Consider the following 12,628-nt stretch of genomic DNA (forward strand, 5'->3'; position numbering starts at 1 on the left):
ACTCAATGGACATGGGTGGGCTGGGTCTGGTTTCATAAAGATATTCAAAACAGTAAAAATAGAGACAAGAATCAGCTTATGTGATGGAATATTAATTACAATTATACAATTCAAATAAATAATTCAATATCATTCTGCAAAACAAAATAACAAATGCACTTTTCTGCGTTGTCATTGCTTAGTTTTCTTGTTCGTCAATAGCAGACGACAATAATCTGCACGATCTTCCTGTTCCATGTACATGTTTTATTTCTTGAAAACGATTCATTTTGCTCACAAACAAATTCAGCCAGACAGAAAACAGAAGCGAAAAGTCACATTGGATGACATTCTATTTCAAATGAAACAGATTTAATGATAATGTTTGCCGGTTTTATGCAGTGCTTTGACAGAACCCCAGCCGGAAAAGTATGATTACTTTCTGCAAAAGTGTTCCGCGAAATGAAGTAGATCAAAAGAGAAGTTATTAAATCACTGACAAAAGAGCAATAAACGAAATCAGTTCTGCACTTCTGCAACTAAATTTTACAAATATTAGTCATCTGACTGAGAATTATATCATATGATATTTGATTAAATGTCTTTTTCAAACTGAAAGTGACATCGTTTGACTGCGAATCAAACCTACGCCACCCAAGTCAACGGAAGTACCAACATATCTTTAAGAGCGAAATAGGAAACATCCCACGACTAGGTGCATATTTTCGTGATATTGTCGGAGGAAGTCGACAATGGTTTGAAAAGAACAAGAGGTTTGTGTTTTAGCGGTGTTTTACAAGCAGTTGTGAACGTTTTTGAAATGATCGACAAAACTGTGCGACCTTACCCGTGAGTTGTCTGCTGATGCTCTTACCTCTCGTTTTGTGATGGTGATGATCAATAATCCCAGTCGATGGGCGACTCGCTAACTTGTTGTTATGACCATACATGCTCTCAACAAATTTCGCTCATTTCCTTGTCGCCTGCCAGCTAGAGATTTTATGAATATCAGAATTATAAGTAGCAGATTTGACATGAAAGTTTTCGAATCCAAAGAAAATGTAGCAGTCCTGTTTGAACGTGAACAAGACGACGGTTGGGTGGGCACTTTTTAAGTTTCAGTTGGACTGGTCATTGTTGTTAATTAGAGTTCATCGATTTTTTTTTTTTAGACATGAAGGTGAAGTCAATCATTGTCATAAAAAAAGAAAAACAAACTTAGAAAGAACGAAAACAAAAACAAAACAAAAAAACACCCCAAATCGATCGTTGTTTATTCTTTATTTGTTTTGTTTTCTCTGTTTAATGGGCACAAGTCTTTTTGTTTGTGTGTTGCATTTTTAAAATATATTTTTTGTTTGTTTTGTTTCTTGAACATGACTAAGGTTAGAGGTACTAGAAGGAGGTGGAATTCATTCTCATTCAGATGCACTGCATGCACACACACACACACACACACACACACACACACACACACACACCCACTCACACACACACTCAGACACACACAGACATGCACAAATGACACATATAGAGAACAGGTTAGCAATGAGTGCATAAGGTTCAAGTGCAGAATAGACTTTATATGTTGGGGGTAGAGACTCTGAGAGTGCAGGAGAAAGGTCCTGCTGTTATCTTACACCTGGGTACACTGTTGAGGAGTGAAGTATCCTGGCTTCTGTTTCCTGTATGGATCAGAATTTTTACTTAACCTTCCCTCTGCACCTCCAGTGGTGGTCAGGGTGCTACATTGCTACCATCTTTCAGAGGAGAGGATGAATGAAGGTTTGTGTTCTTACCTTGGTGCAGCTTCTCTGACAGTTGGTGAGCAAGTTCTGACTACTGAGTTTTAAATGAGCTTCCAGCCTTAGAGTTAGAGTTGTGCTGTCACTGATACAGGATGTTAATTGTTATCCATCTATTCTCTGTTTGAAGACGGGGAGTTATCAGAGCCTTTTTGCGGTTTTGAGACACAGCTCTTGACTTAAGGATTATGTGAAGAAAATCATGTGCATATATATATTCATCTTTTTTCTAAGTTTTTTATTATTATAATTTAAAAAAAAATGAATATAGATTTAGCAAAACTCATTTGATCTTAGTTCAGAACTTAAACTGAATTGGTAACTGTTGTGAATAAAATATATATATGCTTGTTTGGAACAGCGCATGTGAGTGTCAGGTTTTTTCACTAGAATATGAACATGACAGCTGACAGTGCGAGTAAAGGACTTGTATTCTGCTTGCTTGACGGGGCGTAAGCACTGGATGGGAAGGAGTGGCCTCCGGAGTAATATAAACAAGCTGCTGTGTGCGGCAGCTGGTTCTTCATCTTGCTAGAGGCTGGCAGCGTACATTTCACTGCTGGACAGTTACTAGTAGAGTGTAGACATTTTCAACAAAATGTTTAATCATTGTTTGGCAATAAACTGTGACACTAGGTATGGGAAAGAGTACTATTTGTTAAAAAAAAAGAAGAAAACAAAACAAACGATCTGTTATTTTTGACCTCTCTCTGTCTCTCTTTCTCTCTCTCTCTCTCTCTGTCTCTTAGCCTTGACCACAGTATTAATAATGATACTACTACTAATAACGACTCATGATAATAATAATTATATTAATGATGTTGATAATGATAATAATAACAATTGATAATAATAATGATAATAGTAATAATAACAATAAACAATGATTACAATCATAATTACTATTATTATTATTGTTATTGTTATCATTATTGTTATTAAAGCAACAATTAGTTATTTAGTTGTCTTGAAGTAAACAAAGTTCATGTAGCAAATTGTACACTCAAGTCGACAAATGTCCATCAGTAGAAAGACAGGCAGACAAAGAACTGTGTATGCATGGGTGTAAAAGGAAAGAAAATGAAAGAAGACTTTTAAAAAAACAACAAGAGTCAGTAAAAAGAAGAAAAAAAAAAGAAAGAAAGAAAGAAAACAAAAGAAAAAAGAAAAACAGAAATCAAATTTGAGGGAAAAAACAAAAACTGAGAAAGTGGGAAAAATAGGAGGTTTGAGGCCCCACAAAAGATACCAAAAAACCCGCGTTAGCGTGTGTGTGACAAAAAAAAAAGAAAAAAAAGAGGGGTGGGGATGGGGAGGGGTGGGGAAGATAGGTTGGACGTCCCACAAAAAACAAGAACAACACCACCAAACAACAACAAGAAGAAAACAACAGCCAAAAACAGTGTGTGTGTGTGTGCCATCACCTTTATCTCTTTCTCTCTTTGCCCCCCTCCCTCCTGAAAGTTTTCGATGCAGTTAACATGTTACAGCTTAGTAACCAGTTTCTCTCTCCCTCTTTCTGTTGTCCAGTTGTTTGTATACATTATAACCGAGGTAATTTCCAGTCACAATGGAATTGCCAGCTTAATTAGAGAGACTAAGAGAGAGAGGGAGAGGCGTTTGTGGCAGGCAGTAGCTTCCAGCAAGATGGCGGCCTGCTGGTGTGCGGCCGGCCTCCCTTCTTACCCTCCTTACTATTGAGCTTAATGGGTGTAAGCCACAGAAGAAAGGCATGATTGGGGGTTAACTCTGGGAAGTGAGAATGAGGCTTAGAATTGGGTTATCATTACCATGGATACAACAGTAACCATTGGTTTTTCTCTGCAGGAATCTGCTTGCTGTGGGACCCCAGACAGACGCAGTGGGGTGAGGTATCACACAGTAACTGGAGAAGTTAGATGTGGGCTGGAGACCTCTTCATCCAGCAGCCAGATGGTGGATTGCTTGACACGCATGTGATGCAGCTTGTTTCCAAAAGGAAGAGATTGTGGACTGTTTGACACATGTGTGATGCAACTTGTTGCCAATAGGAAGAGAGTTGACCAAGTGACTGGTTATGACTGTTCAACTGTCAAGGAATATTTGAATATGGATTGACTAGTGACAGTGGCTTTGACGTGGAGTGTTGAAAAGTGATTTGATCTGCCTGGTGTTTTCAGAGGCTGATGACATCACAGTATGTCTCAGCAGCCACACCCTTTCCCTACACACCTTCCAAGAGGTAGGATGTTGATAAAATTTATCTGATTGTGCATTAACCCTGTACCCTGCGAATACAGCTGACTAGTATGCTTGTTAGTGAAGGGCTGTCACCTCACTGAAATAGAACTGATCTTTCACTGTTATCAGTCTGGGGATGTCAGTCATTGTTCATTATTTTGGCTCTCCCTCTTGGGATTGCATTGATCACTTTTGTTCATCAAGAAAAATTCCACCACATAAGAATTCACAATTAGTAGGAAAGTCCTGCACTGACAGTTCATGCCACACCGATCGCACTTCACACACTGACAAAGCTTCAGCAGTCAAAGGGTTGAGATTAAACAGAGCAATGTATTTTTTATATCATTTGTATATTTATGTAAGTATGTAATTCAGTTATCATATATGCTTTTTATTTGACATTGAACGATTGATGAAGTTACTGTGTTTTATTTGTATTTCATTTGGTTTCTTATGTAATTCAGTTATCATATATGCTTTTTATTTGACATTGAACGATTGATGAAGTTACTGTGTTTTATTTGTATTTCATTTGGTTTCTTTTATTATTTTGCACTTTTATAATGAATGAATTTCCCATCCTTCTAAAGTTTTTGATTAATCATGGTGATATATCATGTTCCACAGCTTTTAGGCTTTATCAGCCATTTGCCTTATCATAAGAACTTTTTTCTATTCATTTTTCAGATATCCATAAGAGTGCGCAAAATTTACAAATGTTATGGCTAGCTTTCTATGGAGAAATTTATTTGGAAGCCATAGACACACACACACACACACACACACACACACACACACACACACACACATATATATATATATATATATTTTTTTTTTTCATAACAGATGTGTTTGTGTTATGTGTCAGTCCATCTGTAATGTATCTTAAAATTGATATTCCATTACACATGTGATAAACGAAAAAGAACAACAACATCAACAACAACACTGACATTAAAAAATATGCATGTTTGGATGCATGCTTGTTGTACTATAAACACATGAGTGTGTGAATAATGTTTGAATTGATTTGAATCATTCTTGCATATAAACAGACTCATGAACTCACATACACACATGCATGCAGATACACATGCATGCACACACACACACATATTTGCCATATCCACATATTGCAGTTTGTTATAGAAATAAGGTATTGACTGATTGAGTAGAATGGTTCATTATTCTGAAATGAATTTTTTCAGTTGATTTTGCTATAAAAAAAAGAAGAAAAAAAAAGAGATATTTATAATTAGTAAAGTTTTGCATTAGAAATAAATAAGAAAATATTACATAGTAAGTAAAGCTGCTGTGTTTTATTACTTGCTTGTGTTTTATTTAGCTAAAAATGTTTTACTTGATCTATTTCTGTAGATCTTTTTTTTTCTCAATCTTTGTTCATTCTCTGTGTGTGCAGATTGTGCTTGGAGAGATTGTGTGGTGTGGGTGACGTGCCTGTAGATGCACAAGTAATTGCTAGTGGAATAAGTAACTTTTTTTTAGATATGTATGGAACGTATGATTTGATAGTAAATACATGAAATGCATGATCTGACAATGATTTCACTAACAATGGGTTCTGGGATCCCCCAGGTGCAGTGGCAGCAACAGCCCTGACACTGTCCAAGAACTCAGTGACCACAGTGCTGCGTGCCTCGCCGGCCATCCAGATCCCAGCGGCACCCTCTGTCCCCTCAGTGTCTGGGTCCATCCCAGGACTGCCCACGGCTCTGGTACGGAGCCCTGTTATTTCTGCCATTCGTCCTGCCACCCCCCCAACCACCCGCACCCCGAGCCCTGCCGTCAGTGTCACTGATCACCCCAGGTCAGCAGCTGGGAGGGGGGAGAGAAAGGGAGGGAAGGAGGGAGGGAGTCAGTCTTTTGGAACATACGACAATTTTAACAGCTTTCATTGCTGATGTTTATGCTTTTTTTTTTCTGAATAAGTCGGTGATTGAGTGAGTGAGTGTGTGTGTGTCTTGTCTGTGTGTTTGTGGACATGACTTAAGTCTTCAGTCTGATTTTATGTTTTGCATCATTTTGTACGGGTAAATGTTCTGAATTTAATGAAATTGAGATTAGAAATACACACAAAAAGGCAAACAAACAAACAACGCAAAACAGACACATGCATATGACCTCACACACGTAGACACACACATTATACACACACACACACACACACACACACACAAGACTTAAAGGGTCCAGTCCTACTTTAGTTATATATATATATATATATATATATAGGGGGAGGGGAGAGGGAAGAGGAAAACAGAAAAGGTAGAAAACTAACAAAAAGTTCATAACTAACATCCAATTATAGTTAACAGTAACAATTCAATAATGATAATAATAATCAGAAACCATTAACACAATTCTGAAGTACATTATAGGAATGTAGAAATAGGGCTATGAACTAATGTCTGAAAGTTTGACCATAAGAACCTCGTCAGAAATAACTTTCCAAAAATCATCTGCGGAAGTTATTCTCTTTGAAATACTTGGGTAAGAAGGTACGTAACTGTTGACAGTGAAACAAACAATGATGCAAGCTGAACTGCTTACCACAGATGCATGTATCATTTTTACTTTTCTTTGTCTTCAGTGCATCAAGTTTTATATGGAAGAAAGTAGAGGTTATTAATCTTGTATAGCAAGCTGATGGATTCAGTATCTTTTCTTAGGTAGGACCACTTAAATTTTGAAATTCAACATATCTAAAAACTAATTACACCATTGGAAAGAACATAAAAAACTAAGTTCACATGCAAATTTTCATTGCATTATACCCAGTAGTTTTTAAGAAAACGGCGTCTAAAAATGTGCAAAAATGACGCGTTTTGACAGATTTAACAAATTGCTATTTTTAGACTGTCATAAAATTTTAAGATGAAGACTTACCACATTGTTCTTTGCTGTACTTGGTTCCACCAATACCTAGTTTATGCTGAATTTTTTCTGGCCTACTCAAGAACATGCTTAGAGAGAGACAGTGCCTTCAAAATAGCAAAATATTCAGTTTTGTCAAGTGTCGAATGGCCTGATTTCACAGTGATAACATGCTGACTTATAATGCTGATATCTCAGAAAGTTTTCAAGCTACAAAAACATTTCAGATATGTGCATGTTCAGAAAAGCATGTAGAATACAGTTTTTTGGAAGACTTTATGCTATCAGAAATGCAAATAACAATGAAAACAGTCACAAAGTATATGGTTTTTAGTAACAAATGAGCAAGTTTTTTACAATCATGATGATACTATGCTGTAAGATATCACCAGAGTAATTGTAAATGTGCATATTTGACATAACAGAAGTCCAGTCATTTCAGCATCCTTGATTTGCAGTTCCCTTTCTTTTTCACTCAGTTTTGCTTTAAGAAATGACACCTCCTCTGTCGTTGTTCTTAGTTCCTGTGTGATAATGTCCTCATTTTTTTCTTTGCTGCATGCTGGCTCTGGGTCTGAAGTAGGAGGTAGCTGTTTGACAGTTTTTTGCTTCTTCCTGCTGTCTCTGATGACCTCTGCACTTTCAAAAGGAAGTTCTACTCCCCCTGGTTTACTTCTGTTTTTACGCAGGCGAGCCTCATCTGCTCTGAGCCTCCCCAGTTTTAATTTGAGCTGTTGGGTTGGTGGCAAATCTCTGACCAGGTGTCATTTATGCAATGTTGCATCCTTTATCCTCAATATCCTAGCTAAGTGACATACTTCAGACACAAGACCAATAGGACAACTGAGTAAAGCCTCACAGTCCTCTACAGTTCCTTTCAAAAGATCTGCACGTGTAATTCCAAACTTCTGACAGGAGGGGCCAGGGAAGATGCATGAATCTTTCCTTTCTTGTAAAAAACATTCAGCACCACTGATCGTTTCACACTTGCTGAATTCCTTAACTATTGACACCACACGTGGAAAGGTACACTCTGGGAACAATTTGTGTAGAAAATGTTCCATTTCCCCCCAGGTTTTGTTTTCTTGATGCTTTAACATATTTAACTGCATCAAGAGTTTGTTGTTGGATGGAACCTTGGGTGCTGATGGTGGTCTTCTTCGTCCACTGTGTGCAACAGTCGCCCTTAAGGCTTTATACTGATCATCATCTGAAATACACAGGCATGAAATTTGAGACAGCTCTAATGCTTTAAAATACTTTTTTTTTTTCATTTCATAGATGCTTTTGCATATATATCATTTATATGTGTGTGTGCATGAGTGTGTGATGAATGTGCACTGATACATGATCTACTAATTTCATTACTACTCCACTGTAATGGTTTCACTTAAATTGATGTAAGTTTTATGTAACAACATATCTTAAACTTATTTCATGTTTACTAATCATATAAGTTATTTATTCTTTAAATCATTTACACACACACACACACACACACACACACACACACACACACACACACACACACACACTAACTAATCCATACTCAGGCAACCTCATGTATGCATGCTACATCAGTTCAACAGACACTAACTCTGTGCATACACTCTTAGTATATAAGATACATACTAATGCGCGCACGCACGCACGCACGCACACACACACACACACACACACACACACACACACACACACACACACACAGACGCGTGAAATTGTCTTGGCGTTTGATGACCAGAACAGAAGTGGAAAGATACACGTGTTCCCATGCTGTCCGACGTCGGTCACAATATTAAACCATCAATCCGCTCTCACTAACTCAAAACCCTTGTACAACAAAAAAATTACTGAATAATCTGACACTTCATCTTCTAGATACAGCTGTCGATCGCGGTAAATTTTTGAATAAAAGATCATAATTGTGCTAAAAAAATAACGTGACTGACGAAGCGTTACTGTTCCCAGTTACACATCAACACTGCTGAAGCAAAGTTGTTAGGATTCATCCAAACCCACAAAAATATAAAAAAAATATGATTTACATTTATTTTCAAAATAAACATATTGAAAAAAAATTTGCTTACAAACCTGTAAGTTGGCGTGTTTTCCATTCTTCAAACGATGATGACGAGCAGACGGCTTCGATCGCCGCCATGGTCGAGCAGCGTTGCGGGATCCGAAATCGGTCACTCGTTTTTCTTCCAAAGCGCGTTCGAGACTCTTTCTTTATAGAAAAGCCATGAATTGCACTTGAAAGTGCATAGTTTAAACTTTCTTTTCTTGTAATTTGCTCGTGATTTGAAACACTGGTTCGTATGTTATAGGGTCGCAAACATCAGTCTCACACTTTCGCTGCGACTTTCAGATCTACTTTCTGTGAAAACCCCAACAAATTTCTAGCAAATCTAAACTTGAGAATCCTGGCTTGCCAGTGACATAGTTTCTAAATTTATACATGGCCAAACAATGCAGCGCGAAACGATCGAGTGACCCACATGTTATTCTGCTCGCGCGGCAAGCACGGCGGAGTCTGTCACCGCAGTAAAAATCGACGCGACACCCTTTGTGTTTAAACGCCCGGCACATACCAGTTTGACTCGAATGATAAAAACAAATACCACAGGAAGATAGATGAAAGAATGAACTTTATTCCAGTATAAGATTGGTGTCATTTAATTAAGTTTGGTAGTGAAACGAGCGAGTTGAAAATGGTCAAATTATGGGTCTGGACTGCGCTGTTAACCACAGCCACAGTGGCCGCGGACCGACCTACTTTTCTTTAATAATTTTCTCAGGGAATAATGTCCATTTATGTTTTAAAAACTTTTCCTCCCATTGGTTATGAAATCGACCCCATGCTGATTTTTCAAACAAAGTGTTTGCCTCTTTGACGGAAAGATGGACATATATTTTTGTCAATTTTTCTTAATCTTGTGCTGCTCTTTTAGCTTCTTTCTCAGCAGTTTCATTGCCATGAATGCCCACATGAGAAGGCACCCAACAGAAACTGACCTCAGTCCCTTTAATTCTCAAACAATGTACCAAATGATTTGCCTCAATAACTAAGTCAGGTCTTGTTTCAAGGCAAAATAATTCTAGAGCATAAGATACTGATTTGGAATCAACAAAGAATGCTATTTTCGAGAAAACTATTTGATGGCTCACGTAGTAGTTAAGAACTTGTATAATAGCAGTTAGCTCAGCCGTGAATATTTCAATCATTTGGACCTATCAGAAGATAAAGGGAAAGGACATTAAGAACTAGTTTGTTGCTAAATTTTACTGTAGCTGCACAAGAGTGTATGTCAAAGCTTGCAATAGATTTTGAAACGGGAGACTCACATGGATTATACTGTAATTCCCTAAGTATATGAATAGCAGTAATTATCTTCTTGCCCTCATTCCCATTTTCATATAATGGTGGAAAATAATGATTTGGAAGTTTGGGAAACTTACATGCATTAATATTAAGTGACTGCAAAATGAAAAGGTCACACTTACTTGATGCTAGAAAATGTTTCAGATAGGCCAGGTTAGATAGGATAGATCTGCATTTCCACTGGAGTAACCTAATTTGTAATCGCGTTTGCTTTTTCATTGACGATCTTTCCTATCAAATAGGAATATAATGTTATTTATGTGTGTGTGTGTGTGTGTGTGTGTGTGTGTTTGAGTGTGGGTTTTTTTTATGTGTGTGTGTTGCTTGTGTGTGTGTTGTGTGTGTTTGTCTGTTGTGTGTGTGTTATGGTGTGTTGTGTGTTGTTTGTGTTTTGTGTGTTGTTTGTGTGTTGTGTGTGAGAGGTTCAGGCCCAACCTGGTGGTGCAGGGAGCTTCAGGCGTGGGCGGCCCTGTGCCTGGCCAGCCCCTGCACATCACGCTGACCCCTAGGGTCAGCCCTGGGGCGGCCACCCTGGCCATGTCAGAGGCCGTGAAGCTAACACCACTCAGCCTGGCCGGCAAGACGGTGCAGGTGGCCCATCACAAGCTGGCAGTGGGCACGGTGGGGGGTCAGCCCCCACCCCCTCCCCCCGCATCCATCGCCGCCATTGGTGTGGCCCCTCATCTCCAGCAACAGGCTGTGCTGGCTGCTGCTGCTGCCTCTAAATCAGGTATATGTGCATGTGTGTGTCTTTATGTGTATTTGTGTGTGTGTGTGTGTGTGTGTGTGTGTGTGTGTTTGAGGGCTTCTGATAAAGCTGCCTCTGAATCAGGTGTGTGTGTGTGAGAGGGCTTCTGATAAAGCTGCCTCTAAAACAAGTATGTGTGTGTGTCTTTATCATGTGTGAGAAGGCTGAGTGTGATTGTGAGATCAGTCACTTAATTACAGTGTGAAAAGGCACAAAAAGGAAGTGTGTGTGTGTGTGTGTGTATGTGTGTGTGCCTCTGTATGTGTGTGTGTGTGTGTTTGAAAGAGAGAGAGAGCTACACAGTGAAAGCCAGCTGCAGCAGGCAGTGTGTGTGGCAGGTCTGCAGGTGACGGGGGCAGTGCCAGCAGTCAGCCTCACTTCTCTGTCAGCAGCCTTGCCCACCACCACTGTCATGGCCCCTGCTTCCTCCACCATTCCTGTGGGTGAGTCTCCTCTCAAAAACATGAATGCATCCTCACTGCCTTTGGCTGAGTTCTTTGCTTGTGCACACGCACATGCTCCGATAGACAGACAGACACACAGACAGACAGTACAGACACACACGTACACACAGACACACAGGCACACACACACACACACGCACACATGCACACATGTCAAAGAGACAATTACATATGATTACACTGACTCAAGCTTGCATATGTGTGTGGCCAGTCAGCAGAGGAACACACACATATGGTTGATGACTTCAGCCTCATCGGTCAACTTCAGACAAGCAAACTGTGAATATGATGACCCATATTTGATCGCAAACACTGAACATCTGAGTTTTACACATACAATTGAAAATATGCAAATTGTGTTTCCTTTAAATTCTCAGGATTGCATCTATTCGTCATTTCCTGACGGGAGATGGAACCAAAACTATCATCTGTATCTTTGGGCTGTCAAATCCCTGCTTGTTGGTTCACCCAGCTTCCTCATAGCTAGGCTTCAGAAAGTCCACAACCATGTTGCTCGTCTTGTCTTTCATTCCTCTAAATCTGATTACGTCTCTCCTCTCCTTCATTCTTTACATCAACTCCCAGTACAAGAAAGAATTATTAACGAAGCCATCTCTCTTTGTTTCAAGTCCATTGATGATAGCACACAGTTCGGAATTGTTCCAAAATGAGTGTAGTGTTGACAGATTTGTTGCTGTTTTGGTTTGGTCACAATATCTTTGATACTGGGACTTCATTTGGTGGGTTTTTGTTTTGTTTTCATGCTTATTTGTGTTGTTAATTACTTTTCTGTTGAAAAATTCACAATGATATGGCAATGTTTTGTTTATCAAGAAACATACGTAATATTAGTACTGTTACAAAGCTAATGTATACTTCATTGTTCAGCCAGCGCAAAATCATAATCTATACATCCCATAATTTCAGAAGTACTCTCAATAGAATGCTCAGTCAATTTCCATTCAGAAAAAAACATTATATGGCTTTTTGAAATTTTGTCAAAAAATGTAGCCTGTAGATTTTTTTTGCAAATAAATTTGTACACACTTTTACTGAAAAATCCCTGGCAGAGGCCTTGCAGCAGGATCTATATTTCCCAGGCAGTGAAAGGGCTAAGTGCCAGGTTTTAAAA

At 38.8% G+C, this 12,628-nt stretch overlaps 1 protein-coding gene across 8 annotated transcripts in view; it reads left to right on the forward strand.

Annotated features, from left to right (window-relative positions):
- The first annotated feature begins 488 nt into the window (after positions 1 to 488).
- The window catches only part of LOC143289195 (uncharacterized), a 47,350-nt gene continuing 35,210 nt past the window's right edge, over positions 489 to 12,628 (forward strand). For 5 of the 8 annotated variants that reach the window (XR_013056203.1, XR_013056201.1, XR_013056202.1 and 2 more), the window contains exons 1-5: positions 489 to 752; positions 3,612 to 4,005; positions 5,604 to 5,835; positions 10,707 to 11,014; positions 11,371 to 11,475. Coding sequence is in view for 4 of the 8 variants with exons in the window: in XM_076598129.1 (XP_076454244.1) it covers positions 3,963 to 4,005; positions 5,604 to 5,835; positions 10,707 to 11,014; positions 11,371 to 11,475 (688 nt within the window). In the remaining 4 variants the exon portion in view is untranslated. Of the gene's footprint in view, positions 829 to 3,611; positions 4,006 to 5,603; positions 5,836 to 10,706; positions 11,015 to 11,370; positions 11,476 to 12,628 lie in introns of those variants that run through there. The other 3 variants (XM_076598131.1, XM_076598130.1, XM_076598132.1) reach the window with 3 other exon arrangements.

This window comes from Babylonia areolata, chromosome 13 (genome assembly GCF_041734735.1).
Source record: "Babylonia areolata isolate BAREFJ2019XMU chromosome 13, ASM4173473v1, whole genome shotgun sequence".
Lineage (NCBI taxonomy): Eukaryota > Metazoa > Mollusca > Gastropoda > Neogastropoda > Buccinidae > Babylonia > Babylonia areolata.